This window comes from Theobroma cacao, chromosome 1 (genome assembly GCF_053813885.1).
Source record: "Theobroma cacao isolate CCN51 chromosome 1, ASM5381388v1, whole genome shotgun sequence".
NCBI classification, from domain to species: Eukaryota; Viridiplantae; Streptophyta; class Magnoliopsida; order Malvales; family Malvaceae; genus Theobroma; species Theobroma cacao.
In genome coordinates this window covers 2,097,988-2,118,467 of record NC_142639.1, presented here as the reverse complement: position 1 = coordinate 2,118,467, position 20,480 = coordinate 2,097,988, and the positions used below count along the sequence as shown (strand labels likewise).

At 37.8% G+C, this 20,480-nt stretch overlaps 4 protein-coding genes and 3 non-coding genes across 8 annotated transcripts; all 7 read left to right on the top strand.

The window, feature by feature from the left end:
- Positions 1-2,581: 2,581 nt before the first annotated feature.
- Positions 2,582-5,383, top strand: LOC18611026 (Phototropic-responsive NPH3 family protein). Its single transcript, XM_018127940.2, has 4 exons — positions 2,582-3,042; positions 3,135-3,204; positions 3,300-4,649; positions 4,729-5,383. The coding sequence occupies exons 1-4, from the start codon at positions 3,005-3,007 to the stop codon at positions 5,308-5,310; spliced, it is 2,040 nt and encodes a 679-aa protein (XP_017983429.2). The 5' UTR covers positions 2,582-3,004; the 3' UTR covers positions 5,311-5,383.
- A 1,197-nt stretch (positions 5,384-6,580) lies between these two features.
- LOC18611025 (cold-regulated 413 plasma membrane protein 2-like) lies at positions 6,581-9,873 on the top strand. Of its 2 annotated transcripts, none has more exons than XM_007047032.3 (5): positions 6,581-6,736; positions 6,864-7,071; positions 8,422-8,529; positions 8,617-8,687; positions 9,491-9,873. In XM_007047032.3, exons 2-5 carry the CDS (start codon positions 6,896-6,898, stop codon positions 9,742-9,744), a joined length of 609 nt encoding a protein of 202 aa, XP_007047094.1. In that variant the 5' UTR covers positions 6,581-6,736; positions 6,864-6,895; the 3' UTR covers positions 9,745-9,873. The 2 variants fall into 2 exon arrangements, with proteins under 2 accessions (XP_007047094.1, XP_007047095.1); XM_007047033.3 differs by having other exon boundaries at positions 6,588-6,736; positions 6,859-7,071.
- A 579-nt stretch (positions 9,874-10,452) lies between these two features.
- Positions 10,453-10,540, top strand: LOC148764424 (small nucleolar RNA SNOR75). Its single transcript, XR_016024367.1, has one exon. It is a non-coding gene; the product is annotated as a small nucleolar RNA SNOR75 (small nucleolar RNA).
- A 90-nt stretch (positions 10,541-10,630) lies between these two features.
- Positions 10,631-10,699, top strand: LOC148764423 (small nucleolar RNA Z105). The gene has a single exon (XR_016024383.1). It is a non-coding gene; the product is annotated as a small nucleolar RNA Z105 (small nucleolar RNA).
- A 443-nt stretch (positions 10,700-11,142) lies between these two features.
- On the top strand, positions 11,143-11,216 carry TRNAI-AAU (transfer RNA isoleucine (anticodon AAU)). Its single transcript has one exon. It is a non-coding gene; the product is annotated as a tRNA-Ile (tRNA).
- Positions 11,217-11,693: 477 nt separating this feature from the next.
- LOC18611024 (oxygen-evolving enhancer protein 1, chloroplastic) lies at positions 11,694-13,479 on the top strand. Its single transcript, XM_007047031.3, has 2 exons — positions 11,694-12,053; positions 12,585-13,479. The coding sequence occupies exons 1-2, from the start codon at positions 11,814-11,816 to the stop codon at positions 13,341-13,343; spliced, it is 999 nt and encodes a 332-aa protein (XP_007047093.3). The 5' UTR covers positions 11,694-11,813; the 3' UTR covers positions 13,344-13,479.
- A 1,672-nt stretch (positions 13,480-15,151) lies between these two features.
- LOC18611023 (CASP-like protein ARALYDRAFT_485429) lies at positions 15,152-17,772 on the top strand. Its single transcript, XM_007047030.3, has 3 exons — positions 15,152-15,554; positions 17,174-17,306; positions 17,400-17,772. Exons 1-3 carry the CDS (start codon positions 15,421-15,423, stop codon positions 17,595-17,597), a joined length of 465 nt encoding a protein of 154 aa, XP_007047092.3. The 5' UTR covers positions 15,152-15,420; the 3' UTR covers positions 17,598-17,772.
- The last annotated feature ends 2,708 nt before the right edge of the window (positions 17,773-20,480 follow it).

The following is a 20,480-nucleotide window of genomic DNA, read 5'->3' as shown; positions in this document are numbered from 1 at the left end:
CCAGCATAGATGAGGGAAAACGCTGCATGTGCCGCTCATGGCCTGGCGTTGTCATTCCATCGGCAAACAATGTAGCAGCAAACAGCAATCAACCACCCGCAACCGGAACTCTACCTTCGGGTATATTAGCTTTGGGTTTACTTTTCTCTCGTAGGTTATGAGGTTGCATTACTTCCATCACCTAATTATGCACACAACAACTTGTTGGGGAAATGGTTACACTGTCATTTATTCATTGCTTGGCATTTAAAGTTTAGCTGTTCAAACAAGCAAAAAGACTAAAGTGGTAAAAAAAGAAGTTGAAAAATTGCACCTGGAAAGGATGCAAAGCAGAGGACAACAAACCAACAAAGCCTAGCTCAATCTTGTCGACTAAGCAGCGGCATCATATTCTAATTAGATATGAATCTTTTATTCTAGTAAATAATTACTTGAGTTTTCTTTTGCAGGCAACCAGCAATCTTCATGATGTCTTCGGATGCCTGTCAGAGGGGTGCTGCCTTAGAGTAATGATAGGGCAACATGAATAAATAAAGCAAAGAGAGAAAGGGAGAGTTAAGGGTTTAATTTTTTAGAGTGATTTATGTTATAAATAATGTAATCTGGTTAATGTCTCATTGACCATTCTGTCTTTCCAGGGTGTATGGATTAATGAATTAAAAATCAAAGTGCTACTATCTTGTGCAGGGTGCCAGAAAATATTTACCCCCTTAAACCCCCCACCCCACTAGTCTCCATGGGGTTTTGTTTTTCTTTTGGATGCTTCTGTCATGGTTTTTGTGCTTCTCTCTTGTTTTCTAAACCCCAGTCTGTTAAATTTTTCTGACCAGTTCCAACTACCAAGCAGCAGCATTAGCATGGAGAGACAGAAAGAGAGAGAGACAGAGAGAGAGAGAGGGGAAAGGGAACTTGAGAGAGATTTGAAAATCTTAGAGATTAGATGATGGGAATTTAAGGCCGGCATTGGATTTCTCTGTAGTGGGGGGCATCTGTCCCCTCAAATAAACAAATGTGACCCACATTTAGAATTATTGATTTCATAAAACCAAGAGCAAAAGCAAAGCAAAAGTTCAAACGTTCTGACCTTGTAAATTTTTTTTTGGCTTTTTATAGTTTGGCCTTTTATTGTCTTTAGTTCAAAGAGCCAGTCTCATATATACCCACAATGAGGTGTGCCGCAATGAGCTTTACCCCCATCCTCCTTTTGTGCATTTTGTCTATGATTACTCACCTAACAACGTGGAATGCAGAAAATAAAAGGGCTCCATCAGTCTACTTCTTCAATGATTTCTGCATCTTCCAATCCTCATTCAAAGGCAATTATTATCAGAAGATTCAGCTTTGAACAGCCAGGGTTCATATTTCCTTTTCTACAGCCATTGTTTTTGACATCATCATCACCACCACCACTATCACTGACTTTAGCCTAATTGTTTGATCATTGTATTATTAGTTTAATTATTGAATGAATAAGACTCAATTCTTATACCATCATCATTGAAACAATCAAGGAACAGCAACACTCTTTAGGAAAAAGATAAAAGAAAGAATCAAGTGAGTCATAAACCATCTCTAATCCAAACCCCTTCCCTTCCCCTGTCTCTCTATCTCCCATCTTCCCCATCCTTGATGAACATTGTTTACAACATAATCAAAGGGAAATTTTGTACTATCTCATAGGCAGCATAGCTGTCAACTTTCATGGGTAGTGATTAACAAAGCAACATTCTTTTGTGGTTACCTCATTAATGTAGTCATAAATACAAGCAAGGAAGGGGGTACTATGGTAGATATGTTGCCATAAATGAAGCCAGCTCCATACATTTGTTTTCAGACATGAATTTTCAAAAAGAATTCAAAATGGGAAAACAAAGAAGGAAAAAAAAATGGATTTGAAGCTTCAAATCCAAAAACTAAAACCAACCATTTCAAGCTGTGGGGCATTCTCTTTTATGTGGGTCATGAGCTAGATATGGCCAGTGGTGTCATTTACTTCCACATGACTGTATTTAATAACAGTTCATCTCATTCTGTAGAATTGGGACATCCAAGAAATTTCAATTGCTTTCTTCACCCCCCCCCCCCCCCCCCCCCCCCCTTCAATTGGGTGTAAGCCTATGGACAAGCGAAGGTTTTGTCCTCATGCTTATGGGATTTTTGATGCTTTGTTAATCTTGTACCAAATTGATTAAGATATTCCAGCCTCCACATAAGAAAAAGCAATTAAAATCCAATAACACCTTAATCAAACGTACGTCATCTTATTGTCTCTTAGCCATGGTGCAATAGAAAAGCTTCCAAATCAGTGCTTAGCAATGGCCAATAACAGCAAAGATTACTCATTCCTCACCATGTTTACAATTATATAATAAGCAAAACTTTACTTTGAGTCCACTAGTTTATAGATAGAAAAAGGAAAGAAATTAAAAGGTCATTGTTGTTCAGGCCAGGATTTACTCTGTAATAATTGTTTTTACACAATTTTATTTTTTGAGACCATTTTGACACAATTTTAATTACCGCTTTCTTTATACGGTCTTTCTTCCAAAAGCTATCCTTTCTCAGTGCCCTTTTTTTCCTACTCTTTGACGTTTTAGAGAGAGAGTTGGAGTGGTTGAGACTTGAGATTCTGATGTGATTCAAAGGAAGAGAAGGGGAAAAAAAAAGAAGAAAACTTTTTTGGGTAAAAAATTGAGATAGTATAAAATTTTGATCCTCCTTTTTCGAAATTTGTTCAAGCTTCATTTGTCCCGGTTTGAGTTTTTTAGGATTCCAATCCACCCTTTCCACCTTTTTATATTACCAACTGTGTCTTGCTTTTTCTTCCCACACAAAACCAAACCCCCATCAACACAAACATTTCTCATCATTCCCCCTTCTCTCTCTTCTGTAAGCTTAAAACTTGAAAGAACAAAAACCCTGAATGGATCTGCTTTAGGTTTTCCTTCTTTGGTTCACAACAGTTTCAGAAAACCCAAGAGTTTCAGACTTCAACAAAGAAAAAATGGCAGCTGACAAACCTAGCTCTAAGGGCCAAGCATGGTTAGACTTCTTCATTTCTCATCCCTCAAAAAGGTTACAGGAAAAAAAAAAGGGAAAAGTTAACATTTTTTCCTCTCATTTTTAATTTACAGGTTTTGTGCCACTGGATTACCAAGTGACATTATGATTGAAGTTGATGACATGACTTTTCATCTCCATAAGGTTAGCTAAGCTTTAAATTCCAACTTCCATGGTTTTTCTACTGCCCAAGCATTTGTTCATTTTAATTGATGGTTTTTTAACGGTTTCGGTTTCAGTTCCCTTTGATGTCCAAAAGCCGAAAGCTTGATCAGTTAATAGCGGAGCAAGGTCGGAAATCATCCACTACAACGGTTACCAAACAAAGGCAGCGCGAAACCGAAACCGAAATCGAAGAAGAAGAAGGAGAGTATCAAGAAGAACAGGAAAATGAAGAAGAAGAAGATCAATACCAGATATCTCTCCCGGATTTCCCGGGTGGTTCGGAAACTTTTGAAGGCGCCGCCAAATTCTGTTACGGCGTTAAAATCGATCTCTCCTCCTCCACCGTCGTTCCTCTCCGTTGCGCCGCCGAGTTTCTTGAAATGACGGAAGAGTACTCCGAAGGTAACCTTATTTCAAAAACCGAACGGTTCCTTTCTCAATCCGTTTTCAAAAGCCTTAAGGAATCGGTCAAAGCGTTAAAATCATGCGAATCCGTGATGTCTTTAGCGGAATCTTTAGGCATTGTTCAGAGATTGATCGAGTCAATCGCTGCGAGAGCTTCTTCTACAGATCCGACTCTGTTTGGCTGGCCGGTGAATGACGGGATTGTCGAAGCTAAAGGCGCTTCCAGTCAAGCTTTATGGAACGGAATTGAAACTGGTTTGAGAAGAAAAAGTCTAGGTCGAACGAACAATGTAGAGTCCTGGTTTGAAGATCTGGCATTGCTGAGTTTGCCGTTGTTTAAACGCTTGATTTTAACGTTGAAAACGCGAGATCTGAGTCCAGAGATCATCGAAAGCTGCCTTATGTGTTACGCTAAGAAGTATATTCCTGGAACGTCAAGGTCAAATCGGAAACCATCGACGTCGTCGTCGGCCTCTGGTGTTTCGGAGGGTGAACAGCGAGAGCTTTTGGAAACTATTATCTCGAACCTTCCGTTAGAAAAGAGCCCCACCAGATCATCAACCGCTACGCGGTTTTTATTCGGTTTGTTGCGAACCGCTAACATTTTAAACGCTTCGGAATCCTGCAAAGCCGCGTTGGAGAAGAAGATTGGATTTCAGCTCGAGCAAGCTACGTTAGACGATCTGTTGATTCCGAGCTACTCGTATCTCAACGAAACGCTCTATGACGTTGATTGCATTGAAAGGATTTTAGGTTATTTTTTGGACGGATTGGAAGAGAGAAACGCGGAAGGAATCGAAGCCGAAACGAGAGGTAACAACAATAACATTCTTAACAATAATAGCGTTAGACCGCCTGCGCTGATGCTCGTCGGAAAGTTAATCGACGGTTACCTTTCGGAGATTGCATCCGACGCGAATTTGAAGCCGGAGAAATTTTATAATCTCGCAATTTCTCTTCCTGACCAAGCTAGACTCTTCGACGACGGACTGTACAGAGCTGTGGACGTGTACCTCAAGGTACAATTAACAAAAATGAAAATGACTAAATTGTAAAATCATGCTTAAAGTTGGTTAATTGAGTATTTTTCTTCCGCAGGCGCATCCTTGGATACCGGAATCGGAGAGGGAAAAGATATGCGGGGTGTTAGATTGTCAAAAGCTGACGCTCGAAGCATGCACTCACGCGGCACAGAACGAGCGGTTACCATTACGCGCGGTAGTGCAAGTGTTGTTCTTCGAGCAGTTGCAGCTACGTCACGCGATCGCCGGGACGTTGTTAGCGGCGGAAGCGGCGCCGACGAATGCGGGGAGGTTGTCGGAGGCGATGAGAGAGGAAGAGGACGAGGAGGAGGAGGAAAGGGCGGGGGTGGTTTCGGTCTCCCTTGGGGAAGAAGGTAGTAGCACGTGGAGAGCGGCCGTGAGGGAGAATCAGGTGCTGCGGCTGGACATGGATAGCATGAGGACGCGGGTGCACCAGCTGGAGAGAGAATGTTCCACGATGAAGAAAGTGATCGAGAAGATCGATAAGGAAGGTCCACGTGGCGGTGGCTGGAGAGGATCGTTGAATAGGCGGTTCGGGTGTAAGTTCAGGACTCAAGTTTGTGATTCGCATGAATCGACGGTTACGGAAACCAGAAGGGGAAGGCATCAGTCACACCATCATCATCATGAACAATAGAGCTGCCCGCACAAGAACATAATCCTCAAATGATTGTTTAATGTGCCACGTAAAGAGAGAAATAAAAAGAAAATTTGTTGCTTCATTTTTTGTTTACAATAATTTTGTTGATTGGTTGATCGAACCCATCTTTCGAGACAATGGGGGGTATACAATGAAAATTGCAAGTCATGGGTAGATAGTGGAGAAGGCAGATGGGGATTCCTGACTTTTAGTAAAAGCTTTATTTTTTGTGCTATCTTGAAGTGGGAAGTGTGGGGGCATCTGCCTGTGTTTGCTTTTGGAGTTTTAGAAATTGGAAGCATCAGGGCAGGGGGGTAATGTTATGATGATTGCTTTTTGGATTGTTTTAGGGGGTGAACTAAGAGTCAAACTAGACTACAAAAAAATGATCCTTCGTATTTCATGTGTTGTTATATTTCATCTTTCATGAAATTAAAGTAGTCTCTGACCTTAGAGGCCCCTCTCCCCCCTTCTCAGGTTGGGACCATTTCCAAATCCAAGTAACTACTAAAGAAAATGAAGAAGGTGGTGGGTAGTAAGCCTAGTTGGAGTCGAGATGTTGGGAGGTAGAGTCGTTTGGTGAGATTCCACACAAATATGGTTTGAAATCAGAACATGCCGGGCTCTGCCAATCAATAATTCTAGAAGTCTTTGGTGAAGGACATGGACGGATGCGTACCTCCTTCTTTCATTCTTTTTTGGTGGTTAGTTGAAATGCCAAATGCCTGTGTTAAATTGCTGACTTTGGGCAGGGAATGTCTTTCTTCCATAAGTATATTTTAGGCTGCGGAATTAGGCCCGCGGGAGACTTTTTTGTTTTGGATAATTGGATGAGGATCTCCAGCATTATCTACCTTATTAATGCTAACAAAGTGTTGAAATCTAGTAATGGGATCCTAAGCACCTATATGAACCGGGTATTTTGGTTCACTTTTAGCTGCTGGTGACATTATTATTTTATTATTACAACAATGAATTAGGGTTGTTATATCGGATTAGGACTGAAAACTACAGGCAGGCAGGGCCATTCGAAGAGCCTATTTGAAGTAAATCTTACTGATAGTCGGTAGGTTCTTGACTTACCAATGAGGCCCATGGTCTTATCAATGGTTGGTTTAATAACGGTAGCTCTTCATTGGCCCAACCCAACATAACTTTTTCACCATTCACCACGTGTCCGTCCCTGTCAATCAAAAAACGCCACGTTCAAGCTTGTCCCTCACCTCCGACAGTCAAAGCCGAGATTACAGCTAGGATCCGAAACTTCTGCTCCTCCCTCTTTCGCATCCCCTTCACTTTAAACTAATCTGAAATCCTGAAACCAAGGGGCCCTTCCTTTCACTGTTGAACTCTCCAGAAAATTTGCATCCGTAAGCAATCAGATAAGATCCAACAAAGCACACAACTAAAAGACAAAACAAAGGTAACTTGCCTGTCTGTCCCTCTGTCTTAAATTTTTTGGCCTGTCCCTTATTATTTCCAGATTCTTCTTTCCTTAAAAAGGATCGTAACTTTCAATTTCTGAATAATTCTCATTTGTTTTAGTTTAGATCTGGGGGGGAAGAAAAGTGAGAACTGAGAAATGGGGAGAATGGACTATTTGGCTATGAAAACAGATCCTGTAGCAGAAGATTTGATTAGTTCTGATATGACTGAGCTGAAGCTGGCTGCAAAGAAGTTGATCAATGATGCAACTAAGCTTGGAGGTCTTGGTTTTGGAACTTCTTTTCTCAAATGGGTTGCCTCCTTTGCTGCTATGTAAGTATCCCCTCTTTGACCTTTTCATAACACTGGGTTAATTTCCTAAAGATTTGACAGTGGTTTGGATTTGTTGGGTGTATTAAAATAAGGTTATCCTTGTTGGGTGGAGTGGAGTTCTATGTGGCAAGTGCTTATTAGTTGTGCATTTTTAATTATCTTACTGGGTTTTTCTTCATGTTTATTAGGGTCGCCATGTCATTCTTGTCTTTTACATTTATTCATTTATTTTGTTAAAAGTCTTTTTCCATCGTGGGAAGGGAATTTGAGTTCAGGAAACTTGGTGCTTATGTATTTAATAACCATTGTGTTACTAGCTACCAACAAGGAACATAAAAAGGGAGCAAAGACCTTTGCCGAAAACGGTGCTTTGAACTGATAAATTTATCAGTTTGAATGAAACGATCAAGTTCAACTAGCTATTGCCTAAGCTAGCAACCACGAAAAGCTTTTAAATGAAATAAGGATCTGACCAGCATGCTTGTGTTCTGCTGTTGCTTTGGGAGCAAAGACCTTTGCCGAAAACGGTGCTTTGAACTGATAAATTTATCAGTTTGAATGAAACGATCAAGTTCAACTAGCTATTGCCTAAGCTAGCAACCACGAAAAGCTTTTAAATGAAATAAGGATCTGACCAGCATGCTTGTGTTCTGCTGTTGCTTTGTGGCCTGAGGCATATTAGTACTCTCATCTTTCTCTAGAATATCAATGAAGTGGAAGTTGGAACTAATTTGTTGACAGAATCTTTACGGATGCAGAATGTTATATAACATAAAGGCAACGATTTGATGGCTTTGTTTGTCTGCAAATTGTGGGACTTGTGGTTCAGATTGGCAATTTATCTGAGCCATTAACCCCTGCTTGTTGAAATTGGCTTATCCAAAGCAGCTAAGCACAGCTCAGTGCCTCAGGAATATCACTATCCTAATTTATCTGCCGTTTGGTGAAGGTTTTGTAATGTGTATAAGAAGTTCAACTGTATTGTCAGAGTTGCAGAAGGGATGGACTGTGATACTTGTGAAACTTAGGAAAAAAAACCTTTTCTGCTTCACTTTTACTTCTTTATTGGATGTTAAGATGGGAAAGAAAGAAGAAAGGTGGGGATTACTATCAACAGTTATGATATTGTTGATCCTGTAATTTCTTTTATCTTGTCTTTGATCTAACTATTAGACTCTGACCTGTGCTATAAATGACTGGACTTTCTCTCATACTATGACTGTGATTCATTTCTCGCCTAGTTGTTGAATCTCCATTTTCGTTATTCGAGATTGAACTTCATAAACTACCATATTGTATATAACAAGCTGGAAAATTGCAATTAATGCTTCTTCTTTATGTTCTCTGCAGTTATTTGTTAATCCTAGACCGAACAAACTGGAGAACAAACATGTTGACTTCACTTCTGATACCTTACATCTTCTTTAGTCTTCCTATGGTGCTTTTCAACTTTCTAAGGTGATAATCTTTTCTACTGCTTTCTCCCGGCTATTCTTTTTTCTTCTGCTTAAGTAGATTTCCTGAAAGTTATTTAAATACATTCAGGGGAGAGGTTGGAAAATGGATCGCATTCGTTGCAGTTGTTCTAAGGCTGTTCTTCCCCCGACACTTTCCAGGTCTATGCTCAATACTATTTAGGCATCAATGCTTATCTTGCTCTGTTGTTCTTCTATCTAACTGTGGCAACTGATATGTTATGTTGTAGAAACAAGCAAAATTATTCCATATCTCTCTTTCTCTCTATCATGCATTTATTGACAATAACAAACATAAATATATCTCATGTGGAATCAAAACTCTGGCTTTGACAATAGTACATGTTCTGGCTTTTTAACTGGTATTGATAAATAGCATGCTCATTATTGATTTCGTACTTTTCAGATGGTATTTCTAGTCATGTAAATTTGCAGAAAAGTCCCTGCTGCATTTATCTTTCTTGTTAATTTTCTTCATCATTGTCATTTCAATATAGTAAATGGAGTTTCTGTCTTGCTTGTTTCATTGATTATTCATCTATGCACTTTCCTGGACACAATGAAATTTGGTGAGTAGTCACTTGATGATTTGGCATCTTCACACCTGCATCATGTTCTTAACATTGTTGAGATTTGATATACTTTGTTCAAATGTATAACATGCGAAACAAGTCTATCTGCATTGCTCTAATTTGTAGAGTACACATTCATTGATTAGAACTCAATACACTTGCAATCTGTAACTTCCTTCTATCGATACGTGCCCCAACTCAGAACAAGTGCCTTCTACAGTTCCTTTTACCAGAATAGTTTGCGTATCTATGACCATATTCAAATGAAAACCTCTCACTGATTGAGTGCGAAGCATCAGGAACTTCTGCTTGCAGCATGTTAGTGGTTTCTTAGTTCCCTTCTCTGATACTACAATTCATTGGTGATTACAGATTGGCTGGAGATGCCCGGATCATTGATTCTTCTCCTGGTTGTGGCTCCAAACTTCTTTGCACACACCTTGAAGGACAGCTGGGTCGGTGTTTTGATATGCCTCCTCATCGGTTGTTACTTGCTGCAAGAGCACATCCGGGCCTCGGGTGGATTCAGGAATTCCTTCTCTCAGAGCCATGGAATATCAAACACCGTTGGCATTATCCTTCTGTTAGTCTACCCTGTCTGGTCCCTGGTGCTTCACTTCGTCTAGGCGCACCGTGCAGTGCTGAATTATTGCTGCTCTGCAGAACTTGAAACAAAAAATTGTAATTTTTTTTCAATCTTATGATGTGATATTGGTATTTAGTGGGAAAAAGAAACCAATAATTTAATTTCTTAAGTATATTTTCTGTTAAAAGAAAATAATTTGAAAATTTTAATCCGTTGTATTTAGTGGGAAAAAAGAATATAATGTCAAGGGTTTGTTCAAAATTCGACATTGTCAGTATTTGCTTCATAATTTATATCAAACTTGATGGTAATTTATGAGGTACAAAATTTACAATTTCTTGAAAATTCACATTATTGAACATTTTTCTTGTTTAAAAAAATAAAATAATAAAAACTAAATAATCCGAAGTTTGAACTTGGGTTACAGGCCCACGGTTGGAACCTTGCCCCAATTTGAACCCAATGGCTATTCTGTAAATTTGATTGATGTGGAGGGTGAAGAACAAAGGAAAACCCTAACCCTAAATCACATTTTGCCTATAAATAGGAAGCCAGAAGCGTCACACCATCAAAGCTTCAATTCTTCCCCGAAATTTCCCCGTCCTAGTCGTCCAAAAATTCCAGGAGGCTGCAAAAAAAAAAAAAAAAACGGGGGGTTTTATATTTTCGTTTCTTTTTCTCTTGGTTTTCTAGTGCTTTCTTTGGTTTTCATCAATGGCTGATTGATAATGTGGGATGATGAGGGGTTTCTCGGTGATGATCAAAAATGATGACGAGTCCGATCTTTTCCATTCTTTCAAATCGTGACGACAAATCGAGGCATTTGTCTGAGAGAAATCCATCTTCCTTCTTATTTATGCTGAATTTAAAAAAAAAAAAACAATTTTTTCTAAAATCAGTTTGTTGTTGTAATTCGAAAACGAGCAAAGGCATAATGAGGATGAATTATGAAATTCTGATTAACGTGATGATCAATCACCTCCTACTCATTCTGAATGCCAAAACAGAAAAAAGACAATTTTTCCAATGTTTTCGAAGACAATGTTTTTATTCGTAAGCTTTTTTGTAGTTTGCGGTTAATGAGGAGCACCAGTGCTTAGCTTTCAACCATTTTTGAGCTGAATTGCAATACTAGTTAAAGGGAGAGAAGAGTAGCGATGATGAATAATGGTTTAGGGTTAATGAGGAAAATACCATTACCTCTGATTACTAATATATTTCAAGCACTTCTGAGCTGCCTGCCTCTCTCTTGGGACTTCCATGAACGGATTTAAGATTTTTGGACTGTGATTAATGGATTCAAGATTTTAACGCAAAATTTAAGATAATTTTAAAATCAAATTCGACGAAAAATTGATCGAGACACAGAAATGGGGAAAAATAAAACTAATTCAAAGTTTCACATTATTATTGGAATATATGATTGCTACGATCACAAGGCCTATTAGCTCAGTTGGTTAGAGCGTCGTGCTAATAACGCGAAGGTCGCAGGTTCGAGACCTGCATGGGCCAGTTTTCTTCAATCTTTTTATGTTTCAATGCCCTATTACTTTTTTTCCGCTATTCGTTTAGATTGGGCTTGGAACTGAGGCCAGCTTTTTTGCCCCTATTCGTTTTGGTTGGGCTTAGAACTTAGGCCTGCTTTGTTTGGGCTTTAAAGGTTAAAATCTTAACGAGTAATGTAGGACCGGAGCTGATGAAAATGATGTGGGTGCGCCCCCACGGTGACAGACACTGACCCCGCTGTTGGGAGTGAGGACAACCATGCAAAATTTGTATGGCCGGAGCCATGCAACATTAAGCTCCAGGGCCTAAGAATCTCAACTCCTTCCCACATCATCCAATCTGACTAACAGTATCTTTATCCCATTTGACAAAATCGCCACGTGGCATACCCTAAAGCCAGAGACATTACCTTCAATCCACCAATAGCAACACCCCTTATCCTATCCCCTTATCTTACTCACACCAAAGCCATCAAAATAATTGCCACAAATTTTCCCCTCGCCACTCTCACTAGTAACATCACTCCTATTTTGGAGGTTCCGAGTTCCCTGACACAATCACAGTAAAGAACAAGGGGGTTTTCTAATTTGCAGTTTGAAAGCCATGGCAGCCTCACTACAAGCAGCAGCTACCCTCATGCAACCAACCAAGGTTGGTGTGCCATCTAGGACCAGCGTGCAGCTTAGGTCCTCCCAGAGCGTTTCTAAGGCCTTTGGTTTGGAGCCTGTTGGAGCTAGGCTGACTTGCTCTTTGCAATCTGACCTTAAGGACTTGGCTCAAAAGTGTGTTGATGCTACCAAGATCGCTGGTTTCGCTCTCGCTACATCTGCTCTTGTTGTCTCGGTATAGTTCTTTTGCTTGATTTCATTTCTGTTTTGGGTTGGAAATTGTTTAACTATCAATGCTTGTGAGGGGGTGAGCTGAATTCTTTTGCATGGGAGCTTTTCCTAGTATTCTCACTCTGACTAAGTTCAATTCTATGTTCGTTTGTTTGGTAGGATACTAAGAGAATAGTCAAATATTTGAAAATATGAGCTTGTTATGGTTGTTGTAACTAGCAAGGTTTGTGACAATTTTCTATAGATCCCTGGCTGCATGCATATATCCTACCATACCCCTTTTTTGATTGAAGAAATGAAATAGGGTGTGATCTGTTATGTAGGAAAACGTATGTAGTATTAGTATATGCATATTGGTCTGTTATTCAATGAAAACTTGTTAACAATACCTCTTCCTCCAGGACTAGTTGAAGCTGATCTGTTTCTAAAACGCATACACTCTCATTTCAGTTTTATCTTAGAAGGGTTGATTGGCATGTGATCTGATGTAACAAATGGTACTTGTGTTTTTTTTTTTTTTCCCTCTTTTCTAAAGGGAGCAAACGCTGAAGGAGTTCCAAAGAGGCTAACCTACGATGAAATCCAGAGCAAGACATACATGGAAGTAAAAGGAACAGGAACTGCTAACCAGTGCCCAACCATCGACGGTGGTGTTGACTCATTTGCCTTCAAGCCTGGCAAATACTACGCCAAGAAGTTCTGCTTAGAGCCTACTTCCTTCACTGTCAAGGCTGAGGGTGTTAGCAAGAATGCCCCACCGGAGTTCCAAAGAACCAAGCTCATGACCCGTTTAACCTACACCCTTGATGAAATCGAGGGACCTTTCGAAGTATCTACTGATGGCACAGTCAAGTTTGAGGAGAAAGATGGAATTGACTACGCTGCTGTGACAGTTCAGCTTCCTGGGGGTGAGCGTGTGCCCTTCCTTTTCACCATCAAGCAATTGGTGGCATCAGGCAAACCTGAGAGCTTTGGAGGAGACTTTCTTGTACCATCCTACCGTGGCTCATCTTTCTTGGACCCAAAAGGAAGGGGTGGTTCAACCGGTTATGACAATGCAGTTGCCTTGCCCGCCGGAGGAAGGGGAGATGAGGAGGACCTAGCTAAGGAGAACAACAAGAGTGTTGCATCTTCATCAGGGAAAATCACCTTGAGTGTTACCAAGACCAGGCCTGAGACCGGAGAAGTAATTGGTGTGTTTGAGAGCCTTCAGCCATCTGATACTGACTTGGGTTCCAAGGCTCCCAAGGATGTGAAGATCACTGGTATCTGGTATGCTCAGCTCGACTCATAGAGAGGCTCTTGTATGAATGTATTTATTCTTGCTTCAGATTTTGTAATTTGAAGGTGTTGCTAAACTTTGCTGTAACCCAATGAAAAGCACTGAGATTATCATCTTCGTTGTATATTATGGTGGCTTCCTATAATAATTTTTCAAACTTCCTACTTCCAAAGGTTCCTGGGTGGCCTGGCCCTAACTCCCTGTTCCATGCACCAAAACTGGTTACTAATCAAATTAGTACTTAACCTTGTACTGATCTTCGATCAAGTACTAAGGTTTGATGAAATCAAACTTCCAACCTTGTAAAAAGTGATCAAGATCCACCTAAGAATAAACCAAAACGTTGGTTTTTGTCACCATGTTCAACATAACAGATGGAAGCAAAGATCAACTCTGTTCTTGTTTTAAAGGGGTTCATCGTTTTTCACCATAATCTAATTTGCTCAGTATAACTCCTTTGGTACCACATATGGGATTTAAATGTTGATCAATAATTGGTTTTTGACCCTCGCTCATGTGGAACAAGGAAGCAAGGAAAAATAAAGTATATTTGATTCTGTTCCCCCCTAGTGCTCAATGTCACTACCGGTGCTTGCTAATACATACTGTCTATAAAGATTTTGTTCTTTCTGGGCTTTTATTATTCCTGCTTATGGTTCATTGGTTCCGATAAATTATGGTAACTGCAACAAGTACCCAAACACTTTTCTTTTCCATTGGTACCAAATCAGTGGACTTCCATTGAGAAACATAAGACCAAGCACAACACCAGGCAAATACCCAAACCAAGGAAAAGCAGAAAAAAAAAAAGAAAAAGAAAACCAAAATTAAGGCTATTCAAAACCTGAGAAGCTTTTTGCTAAAAAGGAAAAAAATGGGTAGCTGTGAATCTTGGATGTTAACATAATGGAATTGGTTGATGATCTTTTGGACTCTATCTGGCTGTCTTTCGTTGTGCCAATCATTGTTCTGGAACATGCCATGATTATAGTAATGCAATCTTAACTAGAGAATAATAAAATAACTGTCATTAGCAGCCACTTTTGGAAGTCTGAATAACTGAGCCATTGACAGTCTAGGATTATCCTACCTGTTACTTAGGTCTATTATCCTTTTTTTTTTGCCTCGCTGAGTCTATTGCTTGCGGCCGAATAGTGTGCTGAAAGAGTAATGGCAGGGCACAATCCTGTCATACTCATCCAACTCGTCAATGCTAAAAGATTTGTTCTTCAATAATTTAGTTCGGAAAAGGGATATAAAGAAATGCAGACACTCAAGAAACTGGCACGAGCTTCTTGTTTGCCAATATTTAAACATTAAAAAGAAACTTTGGCTTGGAATCATTGAATCATGAAATGGAGAGGTTCATTTCATTGTTTTAGCTGTTCCAACATGACGTACAGATCAACTAAAGCAAGAGAAGAATAAGCTTATTAAAGATGTGAATAAAAAATATAAATTAAAATAAAGTCTATACGAAGGAATTAGTTATTTTTGAATACCCTTTTGTGGGGTTCAAATTGTCTTGGCCCGGCCCGGCGATCAACTTTGTGTGGTTCAAATGAACTCAACCTGTCACAGGAAAACTTTACTTTCATCCCATTTTATCAAGAGTAAAATCTCAAACAGGGGATACTTATTCATTAAATATTAAATTTAATGTTGATAAAGATCATCATAATTGTCCATAAAAGAAGTAATTACAGCAGTAGAAATAATGGGGCTTGAAAATAGAATATGTCAAAGAGTGGGCACCGGGAAACCCCGGGAATTCACGTACGAGAGTCAAATGGAGATAACCATTCGGAGAAAAGACAGAGTCTCAACTCTGTCCAAATGTAAGAATGAAGAGAGAGAATATAAATTGACCCAATAAACCATCAGGAAAAATTTGGTAACCTTTTTTATGCAGAGTAACCATCACGTCCTTTTCCTCTCTTTTCTTCTTTCTGTTCTAATTTCTTCATCATAGGAAACAGAAAAAAAAAAGCCAGAGGTTGTTTTTCCTTTTGAACAAACTTGTCAGGATCATTTTTTTGCGGGGGGGAAATTAAAGATGAAGAAACAGAGAGATAAGTTTGCATGAAGGATGATGGAGAGAGTGCCAGGGGCGTTGGGAACAAGCGCCAGCTTGGCTCTTCGTTTGGGACAAACCATTTTCTCCTCTGCTTCACTTCTCTTCATGTGTTTGGATGTTGAATTCTATAGCTACACTTCTTTTAGGTAACTCCCAAAATTTTAAATTCTTCTTTTCCTGTTTTTATCAAAATTTTTTGTTTTTTTTTTTAACTCTTTGGCCTTTAATCTTCAATACCCAGTTCTTTGTTTCTGTTGTTCTGTTGGAATTTAATTTATTGTCAGCTTTTGAAACCTTCCTCTGCTTTTACTATTGACTTGATGGCTGATTTCTGAATTCTGATGTTAATTTGGAAGCCTCATGGGCAAGCTATTGTGATCATGATCATAATCAATCTAGTAATAAATTGGCAATGTTAGCTGTCTTTTTTCCAGGGAAAATAGTTAGCTTTACCATCATTGGAGAGAGCAAAAGTTCTGATTCCCAGTGGTTTCTTGGAAATTGTTTAAATAAAGCCTTTCTAGGAAATTTTGATTGAAAATGAATGAGGTGAAACTTTTGATGAATTTAAAAGGATTGAAAGTAAACGAGAAAAAGTTGGATTTTTTTACTGTTAGCAATTTGGTTAATGAATATAAGATGAGACATGCTTCATCTTTTTTCTTAACAGTGTTGCTTATTGATGAATGCAGAGAAACGTGCCTTTTAATAATTGGAAGGGGAAAATTATCTAAGAGGATCAAACATTTCTTTTCTCTTCCATTTTGGTTGAGGAAGCAAAGGGGTGGGGAAAATCCAGCCAAATGAACTGTATGCAATTCTTTTTGTTTTTCGGTGCAGGGATATGCAAGATCAGATGCTTGCCCTTGCTTAAACCATTAGGCTTGAATGAAGATTATAATGTAGTTGATTAAGAGTACATGAAATTTGGAGTACCAACAATTATAGTTATTAAAACCAATACTTTTTGGTTTGGCACATGGCCTGTTTCTTTGCTAGTTGCTGAACTCGATGTAAGAAGAGAACTTATTTGCTGATGAATTTGTTATCTGTAGTCCAATGTCTGGTTGTTATGGTGTCTCTCCTTTTCACTGGGTTCAGGAGTGAATTGGTTTGTTATTTCTGCTTTTCCTACAGGAATTTCCCACTAGGTGGATAATAAAAGTTGTTACCAGGACCCTTAATTGATCTTTGTATGTTTTAGTGCTTATTCCTTGACTTGAGATCCTTTTGTTTTGCATGTTTCTAGGAAAATGAAACTAGATAATATGGCACTGTCCATCTCGATCTTAAGATGAGAATATAACTACTTTGTATGGTGATTTATGTTCATTATAAAGATTGTTACTCCAAGCTTCTCATATCCAATTACTGATTTGTTTTGGTAGGTTTGCTGTGTGCTATGAGATAACACTATAAGTACCAATTTGTTCTGATTCATCATAGAAATTATTTACCACTGATCACTGCTGGAATATGTCATGTTCTCTTTATCTGTTCTTGCAACTTCAAAGCCTTTGTGCTGAGTGTACAAGGTGAATAATAAAGAGTAGCCAAGATTAATGTCTTCCTGTTGTCTCAACTTGTCTGGTCTATGGTGTTGCTTGATTAGTTGCAAGGTTGAACCTACCATGTTGAATTGCTCAGTAGCTGTAATTATAGAGAAGATAATGTCTGTTTTCGTTGTTGAACGTGACCTCCACATGCTACTAAGACATTGTTGGGTGACAAACCAATTCCCTCGTTTCTTTAAAATTTTTTGCAGTTACTTGGTAACAGTCATGGGTTTAGTAACTCCATGGAGCGTTTCATTAGCATTGGTTGATGCATATTCCGTGTTTGTTAAATGCTTACCGCGACATCCAAGGGTACTGCTGATCCTCATTGTGGGAGACTGGGTATGTAACAAGATTTTTTGCTTCGTTATCATCACCATTACGTTATCCTCTTTCCCACAACTTGATGACAAATTTTGTTGCATTTGGTTGCAGGCCTTGTCTTTTCTCTCACTAGCCGCGGCCTGCTCAACTGCTAGCGTTACCAGTCTCATCCTCAGTAGTGCTGGCCCGTCAGGCTGCCCATCAAGGTTATGTAGTAGATATCAATTGTCTGCGGCTATGGCTTTCTTGTCCTGGTTCCTATCATTCGCTTCAACTCTCTTCAATCTTTGGCTCCTTCCATCTCTGTAACGTCCCCATTTTTCACACACAGAAAACCCAGTAGGCAAATCTTGACAGGTTTCTTAGATACTCAAAATTTGAGGATTGTACATTGACTGTATGTCATATACAAACAACAAAATCTCGAACGATCGAAATTGGATTTCCATGATTTTGAATAAAGGTTAATGCCAATTCACGTTTTCCTGGCGTCCCATTATCTTAAAGTTGTTTGTCAACAAAATCATGGCGATATCAAAGGAAAAAGTAAGAACGGTTATGGCTTTCTTGACCATTATTCTTCCTTCAAAACCCACCCATCTCACCCTCAAATCAACTAAGACCGTTTGCCTATCAATGAACAAACTGGAAACAAATCCATGCTCGAAACAATCCTTTCATGTCCTTACCAATGGAAATCCTCACTCTCGGCAATCTAATCTTCTTCTAGTTTTTATGTTCTAGTTGATCAAATACGTAAACCCAATATAAGTTTTTGTACAATTGATTCAAAAAGCCAAAGAAATAGTAAGGAAAACGAGTAAAAAAAACCTTACTGAATCATACTCTTATATTTCCTTTACAAGGTAAGCCAAAGATGGGAAATAGTAGGAATTCCTACCACAACTAGGAAACCTTGAAAATTTTGTCCCAGTCCTCTTACAACTAGGATTTCAGGATTAAATATAAACCAGGACTTCCCAATTAGAATGCACGTAGCACTATCGAAATTAAGGGCGAAAGCCTGGCAAAACCTCAAACCATCGTTCTACAAGAATTAGAGAGAGGTCAAACGATGGAGGAAGAGCATAAGCTTAAGCCTTGTTGGCTCATGCCATTGTTGCAAGCCAAGTTTTATTCCTTGTGTGAGAGCCATGACTCCAAAAATACCTTCTTTTGTCTAGATTGTATGGGTTTGGTCCTTTGCGAAGGATGCTTGAAAGGCAAGAAACATCCTCATCACCAAATTCTCCAAGTATGTTCCTTTCAAGTTCCAACTCTTTACCAAATTCATCTTCTTTTGGTTGAACCAAAAAAAGCAGATCAAATTTTCATACTCATTGGGTCCTAGCTTACCCTTGTTTTGTTATGTAATTTGATAGTACACCAAATAAAACGTAATTGATTAAATTAAATTTATATTTTTAAACAAAATTAAACTACACCATAAAAATAATTTACGATAAAAACGAGATTCTTTAAAATCAATAAAACATATTAAATCGAATTGGGTTTTCTTTGAACACTCAAATTTAGCTAATTATTTTTTGTTAATCTTACTCTTTTTAGGTATACAAAGCCTCACATCAAGTGGCAATTAAAATTGGTGACTTGCGTAAGCTTTATGATATATCAGATATCCAACCTTATATCAACAACGACTCCAAAGTTGTTTTTATCAATAAACGAAGGAAAACAGAGCAACCATATTACTTCAACTCCATAGCCAAGTGTGAAACATGTGGTTGGCAATTGCTTCCCGGAACGACATCAATGTATTGCTCGATCGAATGCAAGGTATTTATTCGTGTTTAAATTTTATATATTATCGAAAATATTAAAAAACAATTTATAATTTTTTAAAAAAATTATTCTAAAGAACGTTTAAATTTTTATTTTTACACAATTTATGAATTGACATTTTATAATTAAATCGAGAATATATATATATATTCTTGTTGATTTTGTTTCGAAATTTTGATTGTAGAGCAAAGACAAGGAGAATTGGAAAAAGGAACCCAAGAAAATCAAATACGAGAGTATAAGCAATCAATCTCTACATTCTTACAGAAAGAGGAGTAGGAAAGGGATTCCAAGAAGATCTCCTTTGTTTTAGAAATTTTGTAGTTTACATTAATCTAGGCTTTTTATGTAATTGTCTTTCATTTTAAATGTACACAATTTTCATATAATTTTGGATCGAACACCCTTTAACTTTAATTTTTTTTATTGGTTGATAGATAATAAAATTTTTTATTTGATATAAAAAATTCCTTAAACTATTTAAAAAAATTTAAATACATTTATAATTTATTTTATTTGATACATTTATTTATTTCTAAATATTAAAATGGTTAATTAATAGGTTTAGAAATAAATAATCCAATTTTTTGGCATAATGTTAAAAAAACTTTTGAATTATTCAAGAAAATATAAATAAGCCTTTGTTTTTTTATTATGTTCAATCAAGCCCTTATACTTTTAATTTTTTTTATCAAATAAGTCATTTATGACTATTGGTTGATTAATTACCCTTAATCAAAATGTAACTTATTATTTTTATGTCATAGGGTGTTAACGTGACCTTGATGTAGAGAATGACAAAATGTCATATGGTGATGTCAGTAGATCACATTAACATGTCATATTATTATCAAGTATTATATATCAACATGTCACGTTATCATCAATTATAACATATTAAAATAGCAGAAAATAATAAGTAGCATTTTGACTAAGTCAACTATTAATTATAAAAACTTGTTTGACTTAAAATAAAAATATAAAGACTTATTTGACTCAAAATAAAAATATAAAAACTTAATTAAACGTAATAAAAAATAAAATTTATTTAAAATTTCCTCTATAATTTAGGAGTTCTTTTAGTATTATGCTTTTTTTTTTAATGTGCATATCTCTAAATTGAACTAAACATGATGGGCCTGGGAGCTAAATTCCGGAGAGGATTAATTGGGCCTAATGAAGCCCAAATCTCCATTTCGTTTAGAAATAGGTCTCAAAATTTTTTTGAGTTTTTCATAGTTAAATATATCATCTGGCTTCATCTAAGTTAGTTAGATTGATTAATAAATTAAAATATTATCGAAACTTATCGTATTTTATTATATTATACTTTTTTTCTGTCGATCTGATTAAGTTATAAAAGATAAGTAGATGAAAAAAACATGAATC

Bases quoted from the DNA above. Each gene is read 5' to 3' on its own strand.
- LOC18611026 (XM_018127940.2), top strand. From the start codon at position 3,005: ATGGCAGCTGACAAACCTAGCTCTAAGGGCCAAGCATG. The intron at 3,043-3,134 runs GTTAGACTTCTT...TTTAATTTACAG, and splicing joins AGCTCTAAGGGCCAAGCATG to GTTTTGTGCCACTGGATTAC. The intron at 4,650-4,728 runs GTACAATTAACA...TTTCTTCCGCAG, and splicing joins CTGTGGACGTGTACCTCAAG to GCGCATCCTTGGATACCGGA.
- LOC18611025 (XM_007047032.3), top strand. From the start codon at position 6,896: ATGGGGAGAATGGACTATTTGGCTATGAAAACAGATCCTGTAGCAGAA. The intron at 7,072-8,421 runs GTAAGTATCCCC...TGTTCTCTGCAG, and splicing joins GTTGCCTCCTTTGCTGCTAT to TTATTTGTTAATCCTAGACC. The intron at 8,530-8,616 runs GTGATAATCTTT...AAATACATTCAG, and splicing joins GTGCTTTTCAACTTTCTAAG to GGGAGAGGTTGGAAAATGGA.
- LOC18611024 (XM_007047031.3), top strand. From the start codon at position 11,814: ATGGCAGCCTCACTACAAGCAGCAGCTACCCTCATGCAACCAACCAAG. The intron at 12,054-12,584 runs GTATAGTTCTTT...TCTTTTCTAAAG, and splicing joins CATCTGCTCTTGTTGTCTCG to GGAGCAAACGCTGAAGGAGT.
- LOC18611023 (XM_007047030.3), top strand. From the start codon at position 15,421: ATGATGGAGAGAGTGCCAGGGGCGTTGGGAACAAGCGCCAGCTTGGCT. The intron at 15,555-17,173 runs GTAACTCCCAAA...AATTTTTTGCAG, and splicing joins TATAGCTACACTTCTTTTAG to TTACTTGGTAACAGTCATGG. The intron at 17,307-17,399 runs GTATGTAACAAG...ATTTGGTTGCAG, and splicing joins TCCTCATTGTGGGAGACTGG to GCCTTGTCTTTTCTCTCACT.